Genomic DNA, 15,790 nt, shown 5'->3' with positions numbered 1-15,790 from the left:
TTGATTAGACGGCAGCACAAGAGACGAGCAGATGAAACCTCGCATGATGCCATTTTTTATTGGGGACCGGGATAACTACTCCGTACTGCGAGTATAAAGATACCTAGAAGAAATCACATCTCATCACTGTTCCTTACCTTGGCACAGCCATCGGCGGTAGCTGCTGGCGGAGCTGATGATATCGCGGCGATGAGCGAGATTTGGAGATTTCACAGAGCACAGGGCACGGAGATGGGGATGAAGATGGAGATGGAGATGGAGCACGGAGTAAGACGGCATTCTCTTCCAGAACCCGCCAGACTCTCACTGGATTACGGACAAGCACTCCCCTCGCTCAACATGCACTCCTTGCAAAGCACAGACGGGCCTCGCCAGGGTTGGAGCCAGGCAACACTCTGCTGCTCAAGAACTGGATTGAGCCTAGCTTTTTTCATGCTTGGCTGTCTCTGGACAAGAACGGAGAACTTGTGTCCAGCTTGTACAGTAATGACAGCTCGTGGGCGTTCATGCTCGTGTTGAGTGGAGCACGTCGTTTACACAAAATTTCTCTCCCTTGCAACCCCGTGCGGAAAAAAGGAGTGCCCCATGTCCAAACCCCAGCTAGCTTGGCTTCTAGGGAGAGCCAGCTCGACCGCCACATCCTCTCTACCAGCAGGGGAAAAGAAAAAGATGTTTAGAAGCAAGACTTGTTTCAGCAGATTTTGGTTTTGAACCGTCTCAAGATTGAAATTGGCGAACGCCACCAGCAAGCGACGGTTTGTTTTCTGAGTCGTGTTAGCAGCAAGGAGACGGTTGGGGAATCTCCCCTCGGGTCTAATTCTTTCTAATTAGTATTCGTGGGGTGACACCGTCAGCCTCAGCTGTCTTACAGGCAATAATAACGGTGAAAGTCGGTCGGTTGGGGGGCGAGATCAGCAAAGACGCAGCGATTCGGAGCGTGCCGCCAAATCTCGCCTTTGGTGTCGTCGATCAATTTCTTCTCCTCGCCTGTCAGTTGTGATTTTACTGCGGCGACGTTGCTTGTGCGATATGTCCGACTACAGGTAGAGAATGGCTGCGGTGGCCCCGACAAACGGCAGACATCCAATCATGTTGATACTGGTACGCTCAACTCGGGGCATCATCAGGGGCACTGGCTATGTTCCCTTCTCTGAGAAGACGGCGCCAACAAACACGCCGAGGTCAGCTAGGGGTTCAATGCCGTTGTTGCTACTGCGACTATGACTACAGACTACGACTACAGACTGCTGCTACTAGGTACTTCCAGGACTTGCTCCGCACCATCAACGGTTAGCACCGAGAGCAGCACTTTTGTTGTTCTGGCTTGTTGAACCGACTCGTCTGCGCTCCAACACCGCAACACAGACAGACAGACAGACTGACTGACTGGACACTGCCTCGACAGGCCCTCGAGGCGGATTACTTGTATGATTATGGCATTCGTTCCCGTTGCAGTTAATGCAGCGTTCGATACGTATCTCACACTAGGAGGGCCTTAATTTCCTTTGGCCCTGGCCAAGTGGCTGGATTGGTCGACGGTTTCCCAGGGGAGAAGCAAGCCGCCCCCTGATTGGCTCACGGCTTGTTTAATTTCGACGCGCTCATCCCACGGATCCACAGAGCGAGGCCCGGCATCACAGCCCATCTTCAGCAAAGCGGTCGAGGCATTATTAGCCATGAAGCCTGTGCCTGGCGTACAGTAGCATGTAATGTATCGTAGCAGTCTGTGTCTTTTTTCGAACTAACTACAGTCAATCCCTTCCTTTACTAGCCCATTGTCGCCCTGCTCGTCCGCGGGCCCATCTCACTCTCTTTTCATAGAACTTCTCGACCGTCACCGCCGTCTCTCTCTTTTATTCGTTTTTGCGCCGTGTCGTTTCGTGTCGTGTCGTGTTTTGTGTGGACGAGCTCTTCTTTTTGCCCGTTCGCCTCTGTCGCTCTTTGCCTGCTTGTTTTGTGACACGACTCTCACTTGTTCTCGTTTGTTCGAAACATTCGAATCGAGCGTCGCACTCGCGCTCTCACTCACTCTCTCACTCTCGCGCCAGTAATCACTAATCGATTTCACACCCTCGTTTTCACGCGACGCCATGAAGGTTACAGACGTCCAGGCCGCCCTCGCGTCGGCCGTTGTGCTCCTCTCACTGCCAGCCGGCACCGTCGCCTCGTCACACAGGAGGTTTCACCAGCTTCCCAATAAGAAGCACACCCACCTGCGCTCTCCTCACACCGTCGAGGACGCCAACTCTATTGTCAAGCGAGGACAATGCGCGTTCCCGACGGACGATCCCAACTTGGTTGCTATCACGCCTGATGCTGAGAATGCTGGCTGGGCTATGAGCCCGGATCAGCCTTGCAAGCCGGGTCACTACTGCCCAATTGCTTGCAAGCCCGGCATGGTTATGGCTCAATGGGATCCCGATTCTTCATACTCGTACCCGTTATCCATGGTAAGTTCTTAGAACTACAATAAGAGACAATGACCTACATCGCCGGTTTCAGCCGCTGACAGCATTAGAACGGAGGATTGTACTGTGACGACGATGGCACGATTCAAAAGCCTTTCCCTAACAAGCCAAACTGTGTTGAAGGTACTGGCTCTGTCGTAGCTGTCAATGAATGTGGTGAACCCATGTCGTGGTGCCAGACTGTCCTGCCTGGTAACGAGGCCATGCTTATCCCAACTCTTGTCACATCCTCGGCCACCATTGCTGTTCCCGATACAAGCTACTGGTGTTCAACGGCGGCTCAGTAAGTGATCCCGCACAACCTTGTGTTTCGCATCCCACGCCCACAGTGTTTGCTAACCTCCTCTGTGTAGCTACTACATCAACCCTCCCGGAAGCACCGTTGCCGATTGTGTTTGGGGTGTCTCATCCAAGCCCGTGGGCAACTGGAGCCCCTACGTTGCTGGCGCTAACACTGACAGCAACGGGAACACCTTTGTCAAGCTGGGATGGAACCCCATCTGGCAAGACTCTGCCCTGAAGAGCACCCTGCCCACCTTTGGTGTCAAGATCGAGTGCCCCGACAGCGACTGCAACGGACTGCCCTGTGAGATTTCGCCCAACGCCGACGGCAGCGTCGAGAGCAACGAATCCTCCGTCGGTGCCGGCAACGCCGCTTTCTGCGTCGTTACCGTCCCCAAGGGCGGCACTGCCAACATTGTGGCATTCAACGTTGATGGCAGCTCTGGCTCCTCCGGCGGTGATGACTCTGATTCCGGATCTTCTTCTTCTTCTTCTTCGGCCCAGCCCAGCTCCACTCCCCACGGACTCAAGGCCGGCGGCTTCGCCCAGCAGGCCGAGAAGGCTACTTCAACCACCACCACCGCCCAGCCGTCATCTACCGAGGTTTCCACCACCGCGTCTCCTTCTTCGACCGAGGTTACATCCACCACTGCAGCCGCTTCATCAACCACCACGGCCGCAGAGTCAACGACACAGACCACCGACGCTTCCTCCACGACCGAGGCTGCTTCTACCACTGCTACCAGCGGCAAGACTTCCTCAACCGCTTCTCAAACTCGCGCACATGCCTCTGTGAAGCCCGGCATGTTCCACGAGAACGGCACCTCGTCTCACCAGACGACCTCAGCCCCCTCCTCCGAGCCGTCCCAGACCCAGGCCGACTCTGCTCCGGTTACCACGACTACTAAGAAGGGTGAGGCTGGCCGCCAGCAAGGTAGCACCGCCTTTGCAGGCCTAATCGTTGCCTTTGTTGCCGCAGCTTGTTTCCTTTAAAAAAAGAAGAAGAATTAATGGCAAGGCAGCCTCGTTGATTGTATCTCTGGCAGACAATGTATTCTCACGTCTACTTCAGTGTCCATGTCATCTTTTGTCAGCGGCAGCTTACATATTTTTTTTTGGTTCATATGCTGCTCTAGACTTTATATCACTTTGACGCGAGTTTCTCTCACCATCTCTCTCTCTCTCTCTCTCTCTTTCGCTTCGCATATTTTGGGCCGTTTGATCCCCCCTCCCCCTCGTCGCACACTTTCCCCCCCTGATATTTTATGCCGCCGTATCTGTATATGGCTCTACTTTTATTTACATAACGCTTATTATATGCTTTACATATAAGCCAATATGCCCTGTCGGCGATAGTGTTTATTGTCTTTGGAGAAATTGGAGGTTGGTGTGTCCGCTATAAGGGAGCATGCCCAATCTCCAAATATCCTCCCCTTCCCCTTTTCTTTTCTTCAGGAGATTTCCTCCTAATTTTTTTTTACAATGCCAAAAATACGGTGGCATATTTTATCCATTATGATTTTTTATTACCATATTTTTTCTCTTTACCACATTTTTTTGTTTTTGATTTGCCTTCTTTTGTCGTCGATACCCCTCTTCAGCGGTTAAAGAGAAAGCTTTTTACGAAATCGGAGGACAGGGATCAAGAAAAAGAGGAAGGGAGGGGGAAAAGGCGAGCGATTCTTTTTTTACAATTTTTTTTTTACCTGTCAAACATTTATGATGTATGTCCAAAGGGGGGAAAGGTTTTGAAGTGGTTTTTTGTCAGTTTTGCCTTTTTTTGCTTTGTTGATTTAATGCGCGTGCCAACTACATGTATTTGGATGAGTTGGGGGTTTTATAATTACCTCACTTATCAAACATAAACAACCCCAAAAAAAGGAGCTTAGGATGAATAGGATAAAGACAGAAATAGGCGTGGCTTATGAATTTTACGTTTCTTGAATGTAGCCTGTGGTGAATTGACATGTGTAGAGGAGCAACGTAACTGAGACAACCTTGAAATGTGAGGCTTTGTGTGCTTATATTCTCAATGCGTCTGCCTTGAAAGTCTCAAACTTGAATCACAATTAGCGATATTTGACGGTTTAGGGGGGTATCATTTCGTTTTCTTCTATGGAGTAATTAGCTTCTAATAAACGAACACCATGCATGCTATGGGGTAGCGCCGGTAGTTAGCACCACCTTATCAAGGATGCGTTGCCTTCTCCCATCTAAACTTGTATTGCCCTAATATAACTAATATCATGCGTACTTGACCTTCTCTCACTCTCACACTCACAACGTCACCCAGCCGGGAACTTGGTCCAAGTCAAAGTCGTCTTCGTGCCTCCTTTCCTTAATAGTCAGCCAAACGTTTGGCCAGCCTGCTAGGACAGGGCTGCCCTTTGCCTTTGCTCCGATAATGGCAAACCGGCCCTGGCTATGCGCAACGAATCCATGCATAAAGCCCTGCTGGACAAGAGTGGCCACTGTCATCTCTATATCTTCGTACGTGACCAGTGCGTTACCCCATATGAGCCCCTCGTTGGGGCGGAGCTTCCTGGGGCCGCCCGGGGGAGGGGCAAGAGTCGTTTCGGCAGAAGACTGGACGGTGTTTTTGAGGGCTTGCATGAAGAGAGGGTTGGCCTGCGACGGCCGGCCGTGTGCGGTTGGATTGCCGGGCAGCCAGCCTTCAAGGCGGCGCTGAACGTAGGTGGCCACGGCGAGGAGATGGGAGAGGTCGAGTGTTGCTGCTTTGCGGGAGGTGGCATCCTGTGGGGGGACGTATGTCAAGAGGAATGTCTTTCGGCTGAGACTCCTCCAGAGGAGTGGTCGAAGGCGGTTGGAGAGTGGCAAAAGGAGACCCTTTTCGAACAGCCACGGTTCGTGAGCGGCAAGATGGGACTGGAACTGCACAAAGTTCCCGGAGCGAATGGCCATGCACATTGGGAGAAAGATGGGTTTCAACGATTGAGCCTCGGGCCGTGATAGGAGTGTGGTTGAAGGGAATCGCCCAAGAAGAAGGTTCGAGGGAATGAGGTAAGTGAGAATGTTGGAGCGATGAGAGACCAGTTGAGGGGGAGTTTGTAAGTATGCCTCCTGCAGACATAACGCAGCGCGGTGATAATGTTGATTGGAGAAATTAAAACGGCCGAGATAATAGAGAAAAGTGACGCGCTGAGCCGCAGGATAAAGTGAGAGCGGAGGCGATATGGTTTCGATGTTAACAAATATCATTTTCGCTAGTTGAGTTCTTCGGCACTATTAAACAGTGAATTCTGTGGTTAGAGAATGGTGTTGCCGGCTACAATATGGAGAGAGACTCGGGATAAAGGGAGGCATACTGCGAAGAGAAGCTTTAGCACGAGGTTGGCAAACATGTAGATGCCAACTCGCTTTCCCTCTGGCTTGCTGGTCCGGGTTCCTGACCGGTCGGTCAAGCAAGTCGTAAATATCTTTTGAATGATCTCAGCAGAAGATTCGGCAACAGACTTGCGGTTGTCGTCGTCCACAACGCGAAGCCGACGAGTCAGATCAGGCCGGCGGTTGAGATTCATGGTAAGGCGGGCAAGTGTCTCTGAGAGAGACATGCTGACTTGGAGGAGCATTGAGCCATAGGTAGGATGTGCGAATGCAGTAGAACAAGAGCTATCAGACTTTGTCAGCATAAAGAGACATATTCTTCAAGCTTCAAACCGCGTGTTTCTCTAGGTTGTGACTGTCAATGGCACTCAATGGCTGAAAACACTCACTTGACTAGTCCACTGAGAAGCTGATGGGCCCCCAACAAGTCTGCAAAATTGACATCTCGCCAATAGGTCAAGTAATCCTTCAAAAAAGCCAACAATCCTGGCCAAGCCGTGGCCTGACCTTCGGGCAGATCGTCCTGCTGCGGCAGGGCATCTTCAACGACCTTGTCAATGGCGTCCTGGCGGCTAAATCTGGCGCGAAGCTCGTTCGCTAGATCGTGATATTGTTTTGGCGATTCCGGCTCTACTTGAAGCCATGACCGGAGCTGATCGCCTTGCTGGTTGCGGACTTGTTGCTGAATCTGAGAGAGAAATTGGGTGACTAGAGACATGACTTGTGGTGTTGAGAAGGATATATTATATAAATATTTTGTCCTTTGGAGGCCAACAGAGGTTTGGAATTAGTGAGAGTGAGTGAGAGAAGGAGGACGGGCGAGAGTCGCGTTGAATGAGTGGGAGTGAGGCTGGTGTTGAAGACGGTGTGGCGTCGGGCTGGATGTGGCGGTACTATCATACTTAGGTACTATAGCTGTGGCGCGCGTGGCTGATGTCTTGAGCTCTTGAGCAGTGACAAGCAGCCCTTTTCCTGAATCAACTATTGCGGCTCATTGACCTAAACAAACTGTTTATATCTCTAGATAGGTACTCGCTATTATTCAATGGTGATAACCTTGGCAATTTCAAGTAAGAAATCCAGTCGAATATTGAACAAATGAATGCTTCATTACTCTAAAATTACATGGCCATTGCTAACTGAATATAGGTACATGCCCACTACATTTTCTCTTAGTTCAAAGTATATACGTGTTTGTGTTTATTTCCCTTTTGGCTTGTTTTTTCCCTTTAGTTTAGACGGATTCAATTCGCTGCACAACCATGGCTGTGGCAGCGCCTCCTCCGTTGCAGATTGCCGCAACACCATACTCGCCAGGCTTCAGCTGGTGCAGCAGCGTTGTGAGAATTCGTGATCCGGAGCTGCCTAGGGCGTGGCCGAGGGAAATGCCGCCTCCAAGAGGGTTGACACGGGCATTCTCGATGCCAAGAATCTTCTTGTTGGCCAGAACAACGCCTGCAAAGGCCTCGTTGATCTCCCAAATGGCGACCTGATCCTTGGTGATGCCGGCACGCTCCAGAGCGATGGGGATGGCCTTTGCGGGAGCGACTGGGAAGTCAATGGGGTCGACCGCAGCGTCAGCGTGGGAGACAATCCTCGCTAGGACGCGAGAGCCGGATCCGTACTGCTGTGCAATGGTCTTGTTGCCCAGGACCAGAGCACTGGCACCGTCGTTCAGGGTCGACGAGTTGGCAGCGGTAACTGTGCCAGTTCCGTCGCGAACAAATGCGGGCTTCAAGGTTGGGACCTTCTCAATCTTGACGTCGAGGTAGCCCTCGTCCGCCTCAACGATGACCTCTCCTTTCTTGTTCTTGACGGCGACGGGGGTAATCTCATCAGCAAACGCCTTCTCGGCCCAGGCCTTTTGAGCGTTCTTGTATGACTGGATGGCGAATTCATCCTGCTGCTCTCGAGAGATGTTGTGAACCTTGGCCGTGTTCTCTGCACAGTTGCCCATGTGGAATTTGTTGTAGACATCGGTCAGACCATCCTTGATCAGTCCGTCCTCAAAAGTAACATTGCCGAAAGCAGGCAGGCCGCTCGCACGTGGCAGATAGTATGGGACCCGGGTCATGCTCTCCATGCCACCGGCAATCTGGGCCTCAGCCAGGCCTAGCTGAATGTTTTGCGCCGCAAAAGCGACAGCCTTGAGGCCAGAAGAGCACACCTTGTTGATGGTGATGGCCTCGATGGACGTAGGGAGGCCGGCGAAGATGGCGGCCTGTCGGGCGGGCGCCTGGCCCATTCCTCCTCCAAGTACGTTGCCCATGTACACATCAGAGATCTTTTCTATCGGAACCTTTGACTTTTCGAGGGCGGCTTTGATGGCGGTAGCGCCGAGCTGGGGAGCGGGCACGGTGGTGAATGAGCCGTTGAACTGGATAAGCGCAATTGTTAGCATGATTCTAAACCAGTATATGCGAGCCTCTCAGCAACGTACCTTTGCGGTTGGTGTTCGCGCAGCACTGAGAATGTACGCCTCCTGAATTTCCTTTCTCATGACAGCGCCGGTTGAGAAGTGGCGAGCCGATTTCATTTGGCTGGCCAGCTGACCGAGCCGCCTGGCTGTTCTAAGCTGAGCCTCGGGCATTGTGGACGGAGCTGCGAAGTTGCACAAGTAAGAGGAGAAGAAGCGAAGAAAGAGAAGAACTATATGTAGTGAGGGTATCAAAAGAAAAAAAAAAAGGCCAATCAAAAGGTGTTTGGAAGATGAGTAGAAGCAGTCGGGCTATATCTGTTTTTTTGTTTTTTATACGGCTTGTCGGTAGAAGAGGCGCAGAGAGAGGAGCTTCTGGGCCGTTTCGGTACGCTTCGGCTTAGAGCGGGGAGAGAATCAGCCGAGCGTTTAAGCTGGGATTGCAGGTGACAGCGTCAGAATCGATACTTGATGCGGGGGGTGAAAAAAGCCGGGGAAGGGGGTTTTGTATTATTCCGAGGCAGTGTGAGTGCTACAGCATTACTCCCGAGTCACTACTATATTACTCGGGTCTACGTCCAACATGATTCAGCAGATGGCTCAATGTTTTCTAATCATCTCTTGAGCCTCCTCCGTCTTTTACACTCCCGCTTCTTCTTAAGCCGCACTCACGTCATCAACCCGAGGCTACATACGTTATCAATCCGGCAACCTTTGGACGAATAATATCGCCGTAACCAGCCTTGCCAGCCTGCCAGACCAGTCCAGGCTGTGGCGTCGCTCCACCATCGCCACATTGCCTTCATCCACGTCTTTCGCGACGCTGATGCGCTGTCACATGACCATGACTAATCTTTTATTTCTCACCCCGCTATTGGCTCGTACCCTGACGCCGATTCGCCTGAACCGGCGGGCTGTCAAGCGCTGGCCATTAGCTGCTAGTGCCGCTATCACGCTCTTTGACTCGTGAGCGGGTTCCGATCTTTGGCTCGACTTCTTCCACAGCACCGAGAAAAAGACTTGTCGGGATTTTTGTCAATCTCGTCTTTGCTTCATTCAACTCTTTTGCTTACAACAGCCGATACTTGTCGTCCGAAAATCGAACTGCAGGAACAAATACCGTTACTTCTACTTCTAGCCAACTCGCTCTACTCGATTCCTAATCAGGCCCCTTGTCGATAGCCATGTCGACAGCTGCCCGACGCCGGTTGATGCGCGACTTCAAGGTTTGTCTACATAGGCCGGATGGGATCTCTTCTGGCTTCTTTGAAGTTTCTAATGATAATTTCAGCGTATGCAGACCGATCCGCCTGCCGGAGTTTCAGCATCTCCCATTCCCGACAATGTCATGACCTGGTTCGTTGCCCCTCACACCTCCACCACCAAGAACATGCAAGGTTCGATTGCTAACCATGTCTCATCGCCCTCGCTGTACAGGAATGCCGTCATTATAGGGCCAGCCGACACACCATTTGAAGATGGAACATTCCGGCTCGTCATGCAGTTTGAAGAACAATACCCCAACAAGCCTCCTCAGGTCAAGTTCATCAGCCAGATGTTCCACCCCAACGTTTACGCCACCGGCGAGTTGTGCTTGGATATTTTACAAAATCGATGGAGCCCAACGTACGATGTCGCTGCCGTTCTGACCAGCATTCAAAGGTATGCAAATATCTGCTGTGGGAGCGAATCCCTAACCGCCTACTCTTGCTTCGATGGCTCATTCGCTGACCTGGATAACTTCTCTTCTTCTGCAGTCTACTAAACGACCCCAACACCGGCTCACCAGCGAACGTGGAGGCTTCGAACCTATACAAAGACAACCGAAAGGAGTATACTAAGCGCGTACGAGAGACTGTTGAGAGAAGTTGGGAAGACTAAAAGGGCTCATGATAACGCTGGAATGACGAGGGCATACGGATAGGCGGCGTCTAGACAGCCGTCTCTCTGTTTCAGGATATCTGAAGGGAAACTTGGAGCTAGCCCTCATCATCTTGGTGGCACATCTAGAAGATTGGGCTCCCAGCAAGAAGAAGGGAAGGATTCATTGCAGGCGTTTTGGTGCACGAGATTCAACTGGTTATACCAAGGAAGGGGGACGAGTGTTCTCGTATCATGTTTTGTTATCTTCTACCTAGGGCTCAAGCGTTTGTTTTTGTCATCATCACCACTCTAACGGGGATAACCAAACAGTGATTTCGGCGCAGCGGAATGCCAAATGTTTCTGGTCCATGTTAGGCTTCCTATGAGGGATGCCATACCCAAGTACTGATCCACCCCCCTTGTCATCCCCTATCTGCCCCGTTTCTACAAGTTTGTCAAGTTGTACGTGAAGAAGACCTCAACCGAGTTATTGAGATTCTATTGACCGAGCTTCTATTGACCGAACTGTGGCTTTTGCGAGGGCATCGAGATATCGGGTATCAGTTAGCCAGTCCGCTGCTCTGCGATCCGGCAGTTCACGAGCCCAATTGGGACCCCGTTGGGCCTACATGCAATCCACTGCCAGCGTCCGCATTCACTGTCAGGCACAAAAGCACAGATACTACTAAATCCTGCCGAAGAGTCGATGGTGGTAATTCGAATCCATTGCAAAATATCGTCTATAATACATCGTCGCGCGCCAAGACTGAAATGATACCAGCTCGGTGGACTTCTATGCAGTGGTACCCAGCGCAGCCCCTGGCGAGCTCGGCGGTTTTTTTCCCCCTCTAATCTTTCTGAATTGCCTTTGTCGTTTCCATTGAGACGAAAAGCGGCCGTTCAGTGGAAGAACAACACGAAACGAAACAAAACAAAACACATCAAAATCGACATTCAGGCATGAAATATAGAATCAATACGACGTAAAGTGCTTCGTACCTTTGTAGGTCGATAGAAGCAAAGAGGTACCTCCTTTGTAGCACTTGCACTTAGGTTAGTAAGCATAGGTATTTGGTGCCTGGCCTAAAAAAGCTACGGAGTATTGGCGGGTAGTTTTTAGTGGCACTTGAAGATGTTTAGGGCGCATGTCCAGCGCTTGCACTGCGCTGTAACAGCCCTCTAGGCGTCTGATCTCCAGCCCCTCCCCTCTAGCCCCCAGGGCACTTCCAACCACCACGCGGGCGGCTGTTCTTAGCGCGCTTGTCACCTCCCAAACATTGGAACTCTGAGCTTTTGGGCCCCTCCCCGCCAGTCCCTCCCAGACCGCTGCTTTTGCATCCTCCCTAGAACTTCGTGTCTTGTTCTTGGGGGTTTCCTTTCTTTTTCTTTCCTTCCTTGACACCGATCCTGCGGCGGTGTTTCTGATTCTTTTGTCTCACGCAGCTTCGGTTGGGATCAACCATCTGTTCTGTTTTTGTTTCTCCTCTCCAGCCCCTCTCTCTCTTCTTTTACCCTCCTGGGAGGGCGAAACACCAGAGCCCGCCATTTGGGTGAAGAGAGAGAAGCCCCCCCTTCGAGATACCGTCGCCTCTGCGTGGCTCAACCGGCAGCTCAACGGTCGCTTCTCTTCGCCCATGGTCAACAACTTTTCTTGATATCGATATCCTAACGCCATCTGCCCATCATGTCGAACAACACCATCAAAGTCGTCGCCCGATTCCGGCCTCAGAACCGGATCGAAATCGAATCGGGCGGCAAGCCTATCGTCAGCTTCACCTCGGACGACACCTGTACTCTTGATGTATATTACACTCCACCCTTGTGCTCACTGTAGTGTTCATGATATGGAGAGTTTGTTGCTGACCGTCGCCATGATTCACATAGTCCAAAGAGGCGCAGGGCTCCTTCACCTTTGACCGAATCTTTGACATGTCATGTAAACAGCAAGACATCTTCGACTATTCCATTCGTCCCACCGTCGACGATATTCTTAATGGCTACAACGGTACTGTCTTTGCCTACGGCCAGACTGGTGCTGGTAAATCATACACCATGATGGGAAGCAACATTGATGATGCCGAGCAGAGGGGTGTTATCCCGCGCATTGTCGAGCAAATATTTGCCAGCATCATGTCTAGCCCTAGCACCATCGAATACACCGTGCGGGTCAGCTACATGGAGATTTACATGGAGAAGATTCGTGATCTGCTGGCTCCGCAGAATGACAACCTCCCTATTCATGAGGAGAAGAACCGTGGTATCTACGTCAAAGGTCTCCTGGAAATCTACGTCTCCAGCGTCCAAGAGGTGTATGAGGTGATGAGGAGAGGAGGAAACGCTCGAATGGTCTCTGCCACCAACATGAACGCAGAGTCTTCCCGATCCCACTCCATCTTCGTCATCACCATCACCCAGAAGAACGTCGAGTCTGGTTCGGCCAAGAGCGGTCAGCTATTCTTGGTCGATTTGGCCGGTAGTGAAAAGGTTGGCAAGACTGGCGCCAGCGGCCAGACTCTTGAGGAAGCCAAAAAGATCAACAAAAGTTTGAGTGCCTTGGGAATGGTCATCAACGCCCTGACCGATGGCAAATCTCACTACGTACCTTACCGAGACTCCAAGTTGACCCGTATCCTGCAAGAATCTCTGGGTGGTAACAGTCGAACCACTCTCATCATCAACTGCTCTCCTAGTAGTTATAACGATGCTGAAACCCTGGGAACGCTAAGATTCGGTACCAGAGCAAAGTCCATCAAAAACAAGGCCAAGGTCAACGCCGAGCTCAGTCCCGCCGAGCTCAAAGCCCTGCTCAAGAAGGCCCAGGGCCAAGTTACCAACTTCGAGTCCTATATTTCCAACCTCGAGGGCGAGGTTCACCTGTGGCGAGCTGGAGAGGCTGTGCCCAAGGACAAGTGGGTTCAGCCGATCGCCGATGGAGTTTCTGCAGCCAAGGCTGAGGCAAGGGCGCCGCGACCCTCGACTCCCTCACGGCTTACAGAGAGCCGCTCCGAGACTCCCATTGCCTCTGACCGTGCTGGTACTCCTAGCATAACACTGGAGAAGGACGAACGGGAAGAGTTCCTGCGCCGTGAAAATGAGCTTCAGGATCAAATTTCAGAGAAAGAATCGCAAGCTGCAGCCGCCGAGAAGCTGCTTCGCGAGACCAAAGAGGAGCTCTCCTACTTGAAGGAGCACGACAGCAAAATGGGCAAGGAGAATGAGAAGCTTACGACAGAAGTTAATGAATTCAAGATGCAACTCGAGAGACTAAATTTTGAGGGCAAAGAGGCCCTCATCACCATGGACGCTCTCAAGGAAGCCAACTCAGAGCTCACCACTGAGTTGGACGACATAAAGCAGCAGCTGCTTGACGCCAAAATGAGCGCCAAGGACACGGGCGCAGCTCTTGATGAAAAGGAAAAGAAGAAGGCAGAGAAGATGGCCAAGATGATGGCCGGCTTCGAGCTTGGAACTGATGTATTCAGCGACAACGAGAAATCCATCGCTGAGACCATCAAGCACATTGATGCTCTGCTCGAACAGAGCACAATTGGCGACCACATCGCCCCAGACGAGTTTAAGCTGCTCCGAGCAAAGATGGTCGAAACGCAAGGCATCGTGAGGCAAGCAGAGCTGTCCATGTATAGCGGATCGTCCAACGACTTGGACGCCCGACGGAGACAGGAGCTCGAAGCCAGATTAGAGGCTTTGCAGCAGGAATATGAGGATGTGTTGGCTCGCGGCCTTAGCGAATCCGATGTCGAAGAGGTCAAGGCGCGACTGGAGGCTACCTACGCCAAGCGCGAGAAGTCTCAGGAGCAGCTCGTCGAGGAGCTCAAGGCCGACCTCAACCAGAAGGCGTCAGAAAACGCAAGGATGAAGACCCTCATCGAGGAGCTTCAGCAGCGTGTCAAGTCTGGCGGCACCGCTTCCATGGCAAACGGCAAGACTGTTCAACAGCAGATTGCAGAATTCGACGTCATGAAGAAGAGTCTCATGCGAGACTTGCAAAACCGCTGCGAGCGCGTTGTCGAGTTGGAGATTTCCCTCGATGAGACCCGCGAGCAGTACAACAACGTGCTGCGATCTTCCAACAACCGGGCCCAGCAGAAGAAGATGGCCTTTTTGGAGCGGAATTTGGAACAACTCACCCAAGTTCAGCGCCAGCTGGTTGAGCAGAATTCTTCCTTGAAGAAGGAGGTTGCTATTGCAGAGCGCAAGCTCATTGCGAGAAACGAGCGGATCCAGAGCCTGGAGAGTCTGCTGCAAGACAGTCAGGAGAAGATGGCAACGGCCAATCACAAGTATGTATCACCGAGCTCCCCCCTTTTTTCATTGCCCATGACAGTACATCAACATGGTATTACGAGTAAAACATGCTTGAAAAAGCTTGATGCTGACCTAGACTCCTTTAAACTAGGTTCGAGGTCCAGCTTGCCTCCGTCAAGGAGCGCCTCGAGGCTGCCAAAGCTGGCAGCACCCGTGGCCTCGGTGGTGCCGGCGGCGGCTTCAGCTTCTCCAATGCTGGCAGCCGCATTGCCAAGCCTCTCCGTGGCGGCGGCGGCGATGCCCCTGCGACTCCCACGATCCAAGGTGGTGATGGGACTCCCACCAGCAGCAAGCGCGGTAGTTGGTTCTTCAATAAGTCGTAGATTTCCTGCGCGCTTTTGCTTTCTCCGGGCGGCGTTATGAGTACACTAGAGGCGGTTTTACACACTTGGAACCTTCCATATCTACCCACCCCATCATTCCCCCCCTCGCTTTCACCCCCTTTCTTCTCTTTTTATCCCTCTTCCTTCTCACGCATATGCCGTGCTGACTTTGCTGGTTAAGGCTTTTTCCGCTTTTGATTTCCTCCTTTGCTTTGTATCTTTTGATATGTCTTGCTATTTCTTCCACCCCCTCTCCCTTGTCTGCATTTTGAAAGTAAGGAAAAAAAAGCACAATTGAACCAAAAAAAGGTGAAGCGAGGATGATGATGAAGAGGGGGGGCATGTGTCCGCGCTATATACATTGTGGCGAGATCAAGAGCAACGAATGACGATTGTTGGATTCTGGTTTTTTATGACTTTTGAACGGTTGTGTATTTGACTGAGAGACCGAGACACAAATGCAATGAATGAGCAAACAAAAGACAGAGATGGAAATGAATCAAGAGCAAAGAGAGAAAACGGGCCGTAGGGCAGGTAGAGAGTCATCTATAGTTGGAGTTACGCGGTTGGGGAGGGTTATATATGATAAAGATGTCACGCATGAAAGAGTAAAGAGTTAAACTACATGAGATACAAATCAGAATCTTGTTTATGACGAGCCACCATGTAAATATTTGTGAGTGCGTCTGCTACCTGCTCCAGGCAAACTCTGCAATCTTGTGTATTGTTCACTTGAATGGGACGACCGAAATGGGCTCCATCTGAAA

General features: G+C 51.4%; 5 protein-coding genes across 5 annotated transcripts; 3 read left to right on the top strand and 2 right to left on the bottom strand.

Moving 5' to 3' along the window:
• Positions 1 to 2,090: 2,090 nt before the first annotated feature.
• Triagg1_2543 (CAZyme family GH132) lies at positions 2,091 to 3,743 on the top strand (the record flags this gene model as incomplete). The annotated part of the gene is made up of 3 exons (XM_062896736.1): positions 2,091 to 2,450; positions 2,519 to 2,751; positions 2,822 to 3,743. 3 exons carry the CDS (start codon positions 2,091 to 2,093, stop codon positions 3,741 to 3,743), a joined length of 1,515 nt encoding a protein of 504 aa, XP_062758755.1.
• Positions 3,744 to 5,027: 1,284 nt separating this feature from the next.
• Triagg1_2542 (uncharacterized protein) lies at positions 5,028 to 6,813 on the bottom strand (the record flags this gene model as incomplete). The annotated part of the gene is made up of 3 exons (XM_062896735.1): positions 5,028 to 5,831; positions 6,077 to 6,380; positions 6,485 to 6,813. 3 exons carry the CDS (start codon positions 6,811 to 6,813, stop codon positions 5,028 to 5,030), a joined length of 1,437 nt encoding a protein of 478 aa, XP_062758754.1.
• Positions 6,814 to 7,329: 516 nt separating this feature from the next.
• Positions 7,330 to 8,685, bottom strand: Triagg1_2541 (uncharacterized protein; the record flags this gene model as incomplete). The annotated part of the gene is made up of 2 exons (XM_062896734.1): positions 7,330 to 8,472; positions 8,536 to 8,685. The coding sequence occupies 2 exons, from the start codon at positions 8,683 to 8,685 to the stop codon at positions 7,330 to 7,332; spliced, it is 1,293 nt and encodes a 430-aa protein (XP_062758753.1).
• A 1,010-nt stretch (positions 8,686 to 9,695) lies between these two features.
• Triagg1_2540 (uncharacterized protein) lies at positions 9,696 to 10,392 on the top strand (the record flags this gene model as incomplete). Its single annotated transcript, XM_062896733.1, has 3 exons — positions 9,696 to 9,737; positions 9,803 to 10,173; positions 10,269 to 10,392. The coding sequence occupies 3 exons, from the start codon at positions 9,696 to 9,698 to the stop codon at positions 10,390 to 10,392; spliced, it is 537 nt and encodes a 178-aa protein (XP_062758752.1).
• A 1,666-nt stretch (positions 10,393 to 12,058) lies between these two features.
• Positions 12,059 to 15,023, top strand: Triagg1_2539 (uncharacterized protein; the record flags this gene model as incomplete). The annotated part of the gene is made up of 3 exons (XM_062896732.1): positions 12,059 to 12,175; positions 12,259 to 14,675; positions 14,792 to 15,023. 3 exons carry the CDS (start codon positions 12,059 to 12,061, stop codon positions 15,021 to 15,023), a joined length of 2,766 nt encoding a protein of 921 aa, XP_062758751.1.
• Positions 15,024 to 15,790: the final 767 nt, after the last annotated feature.

The sequence above is a fragment of the Trichoderma aggressivum genome, assembly GCF_033847375.1.
Source record: "Trichoderma aggressivum f. europaeum strain CBS 100526 chromosome Unknown scaffold_006, whole genome shotgun sequence".
NCBI classification, from domain to species: Eukaryota; Fungi; Ascomycota; class Sordariomycetes; order Hypocreales; family Hypocreaceae; genus Trichoderma; species Trichoderma aggressivum.
Note: the sequence above shows the minus strand (reverse complement) of the source record. Positions and strands in the feature narration are given on the sequence as shown.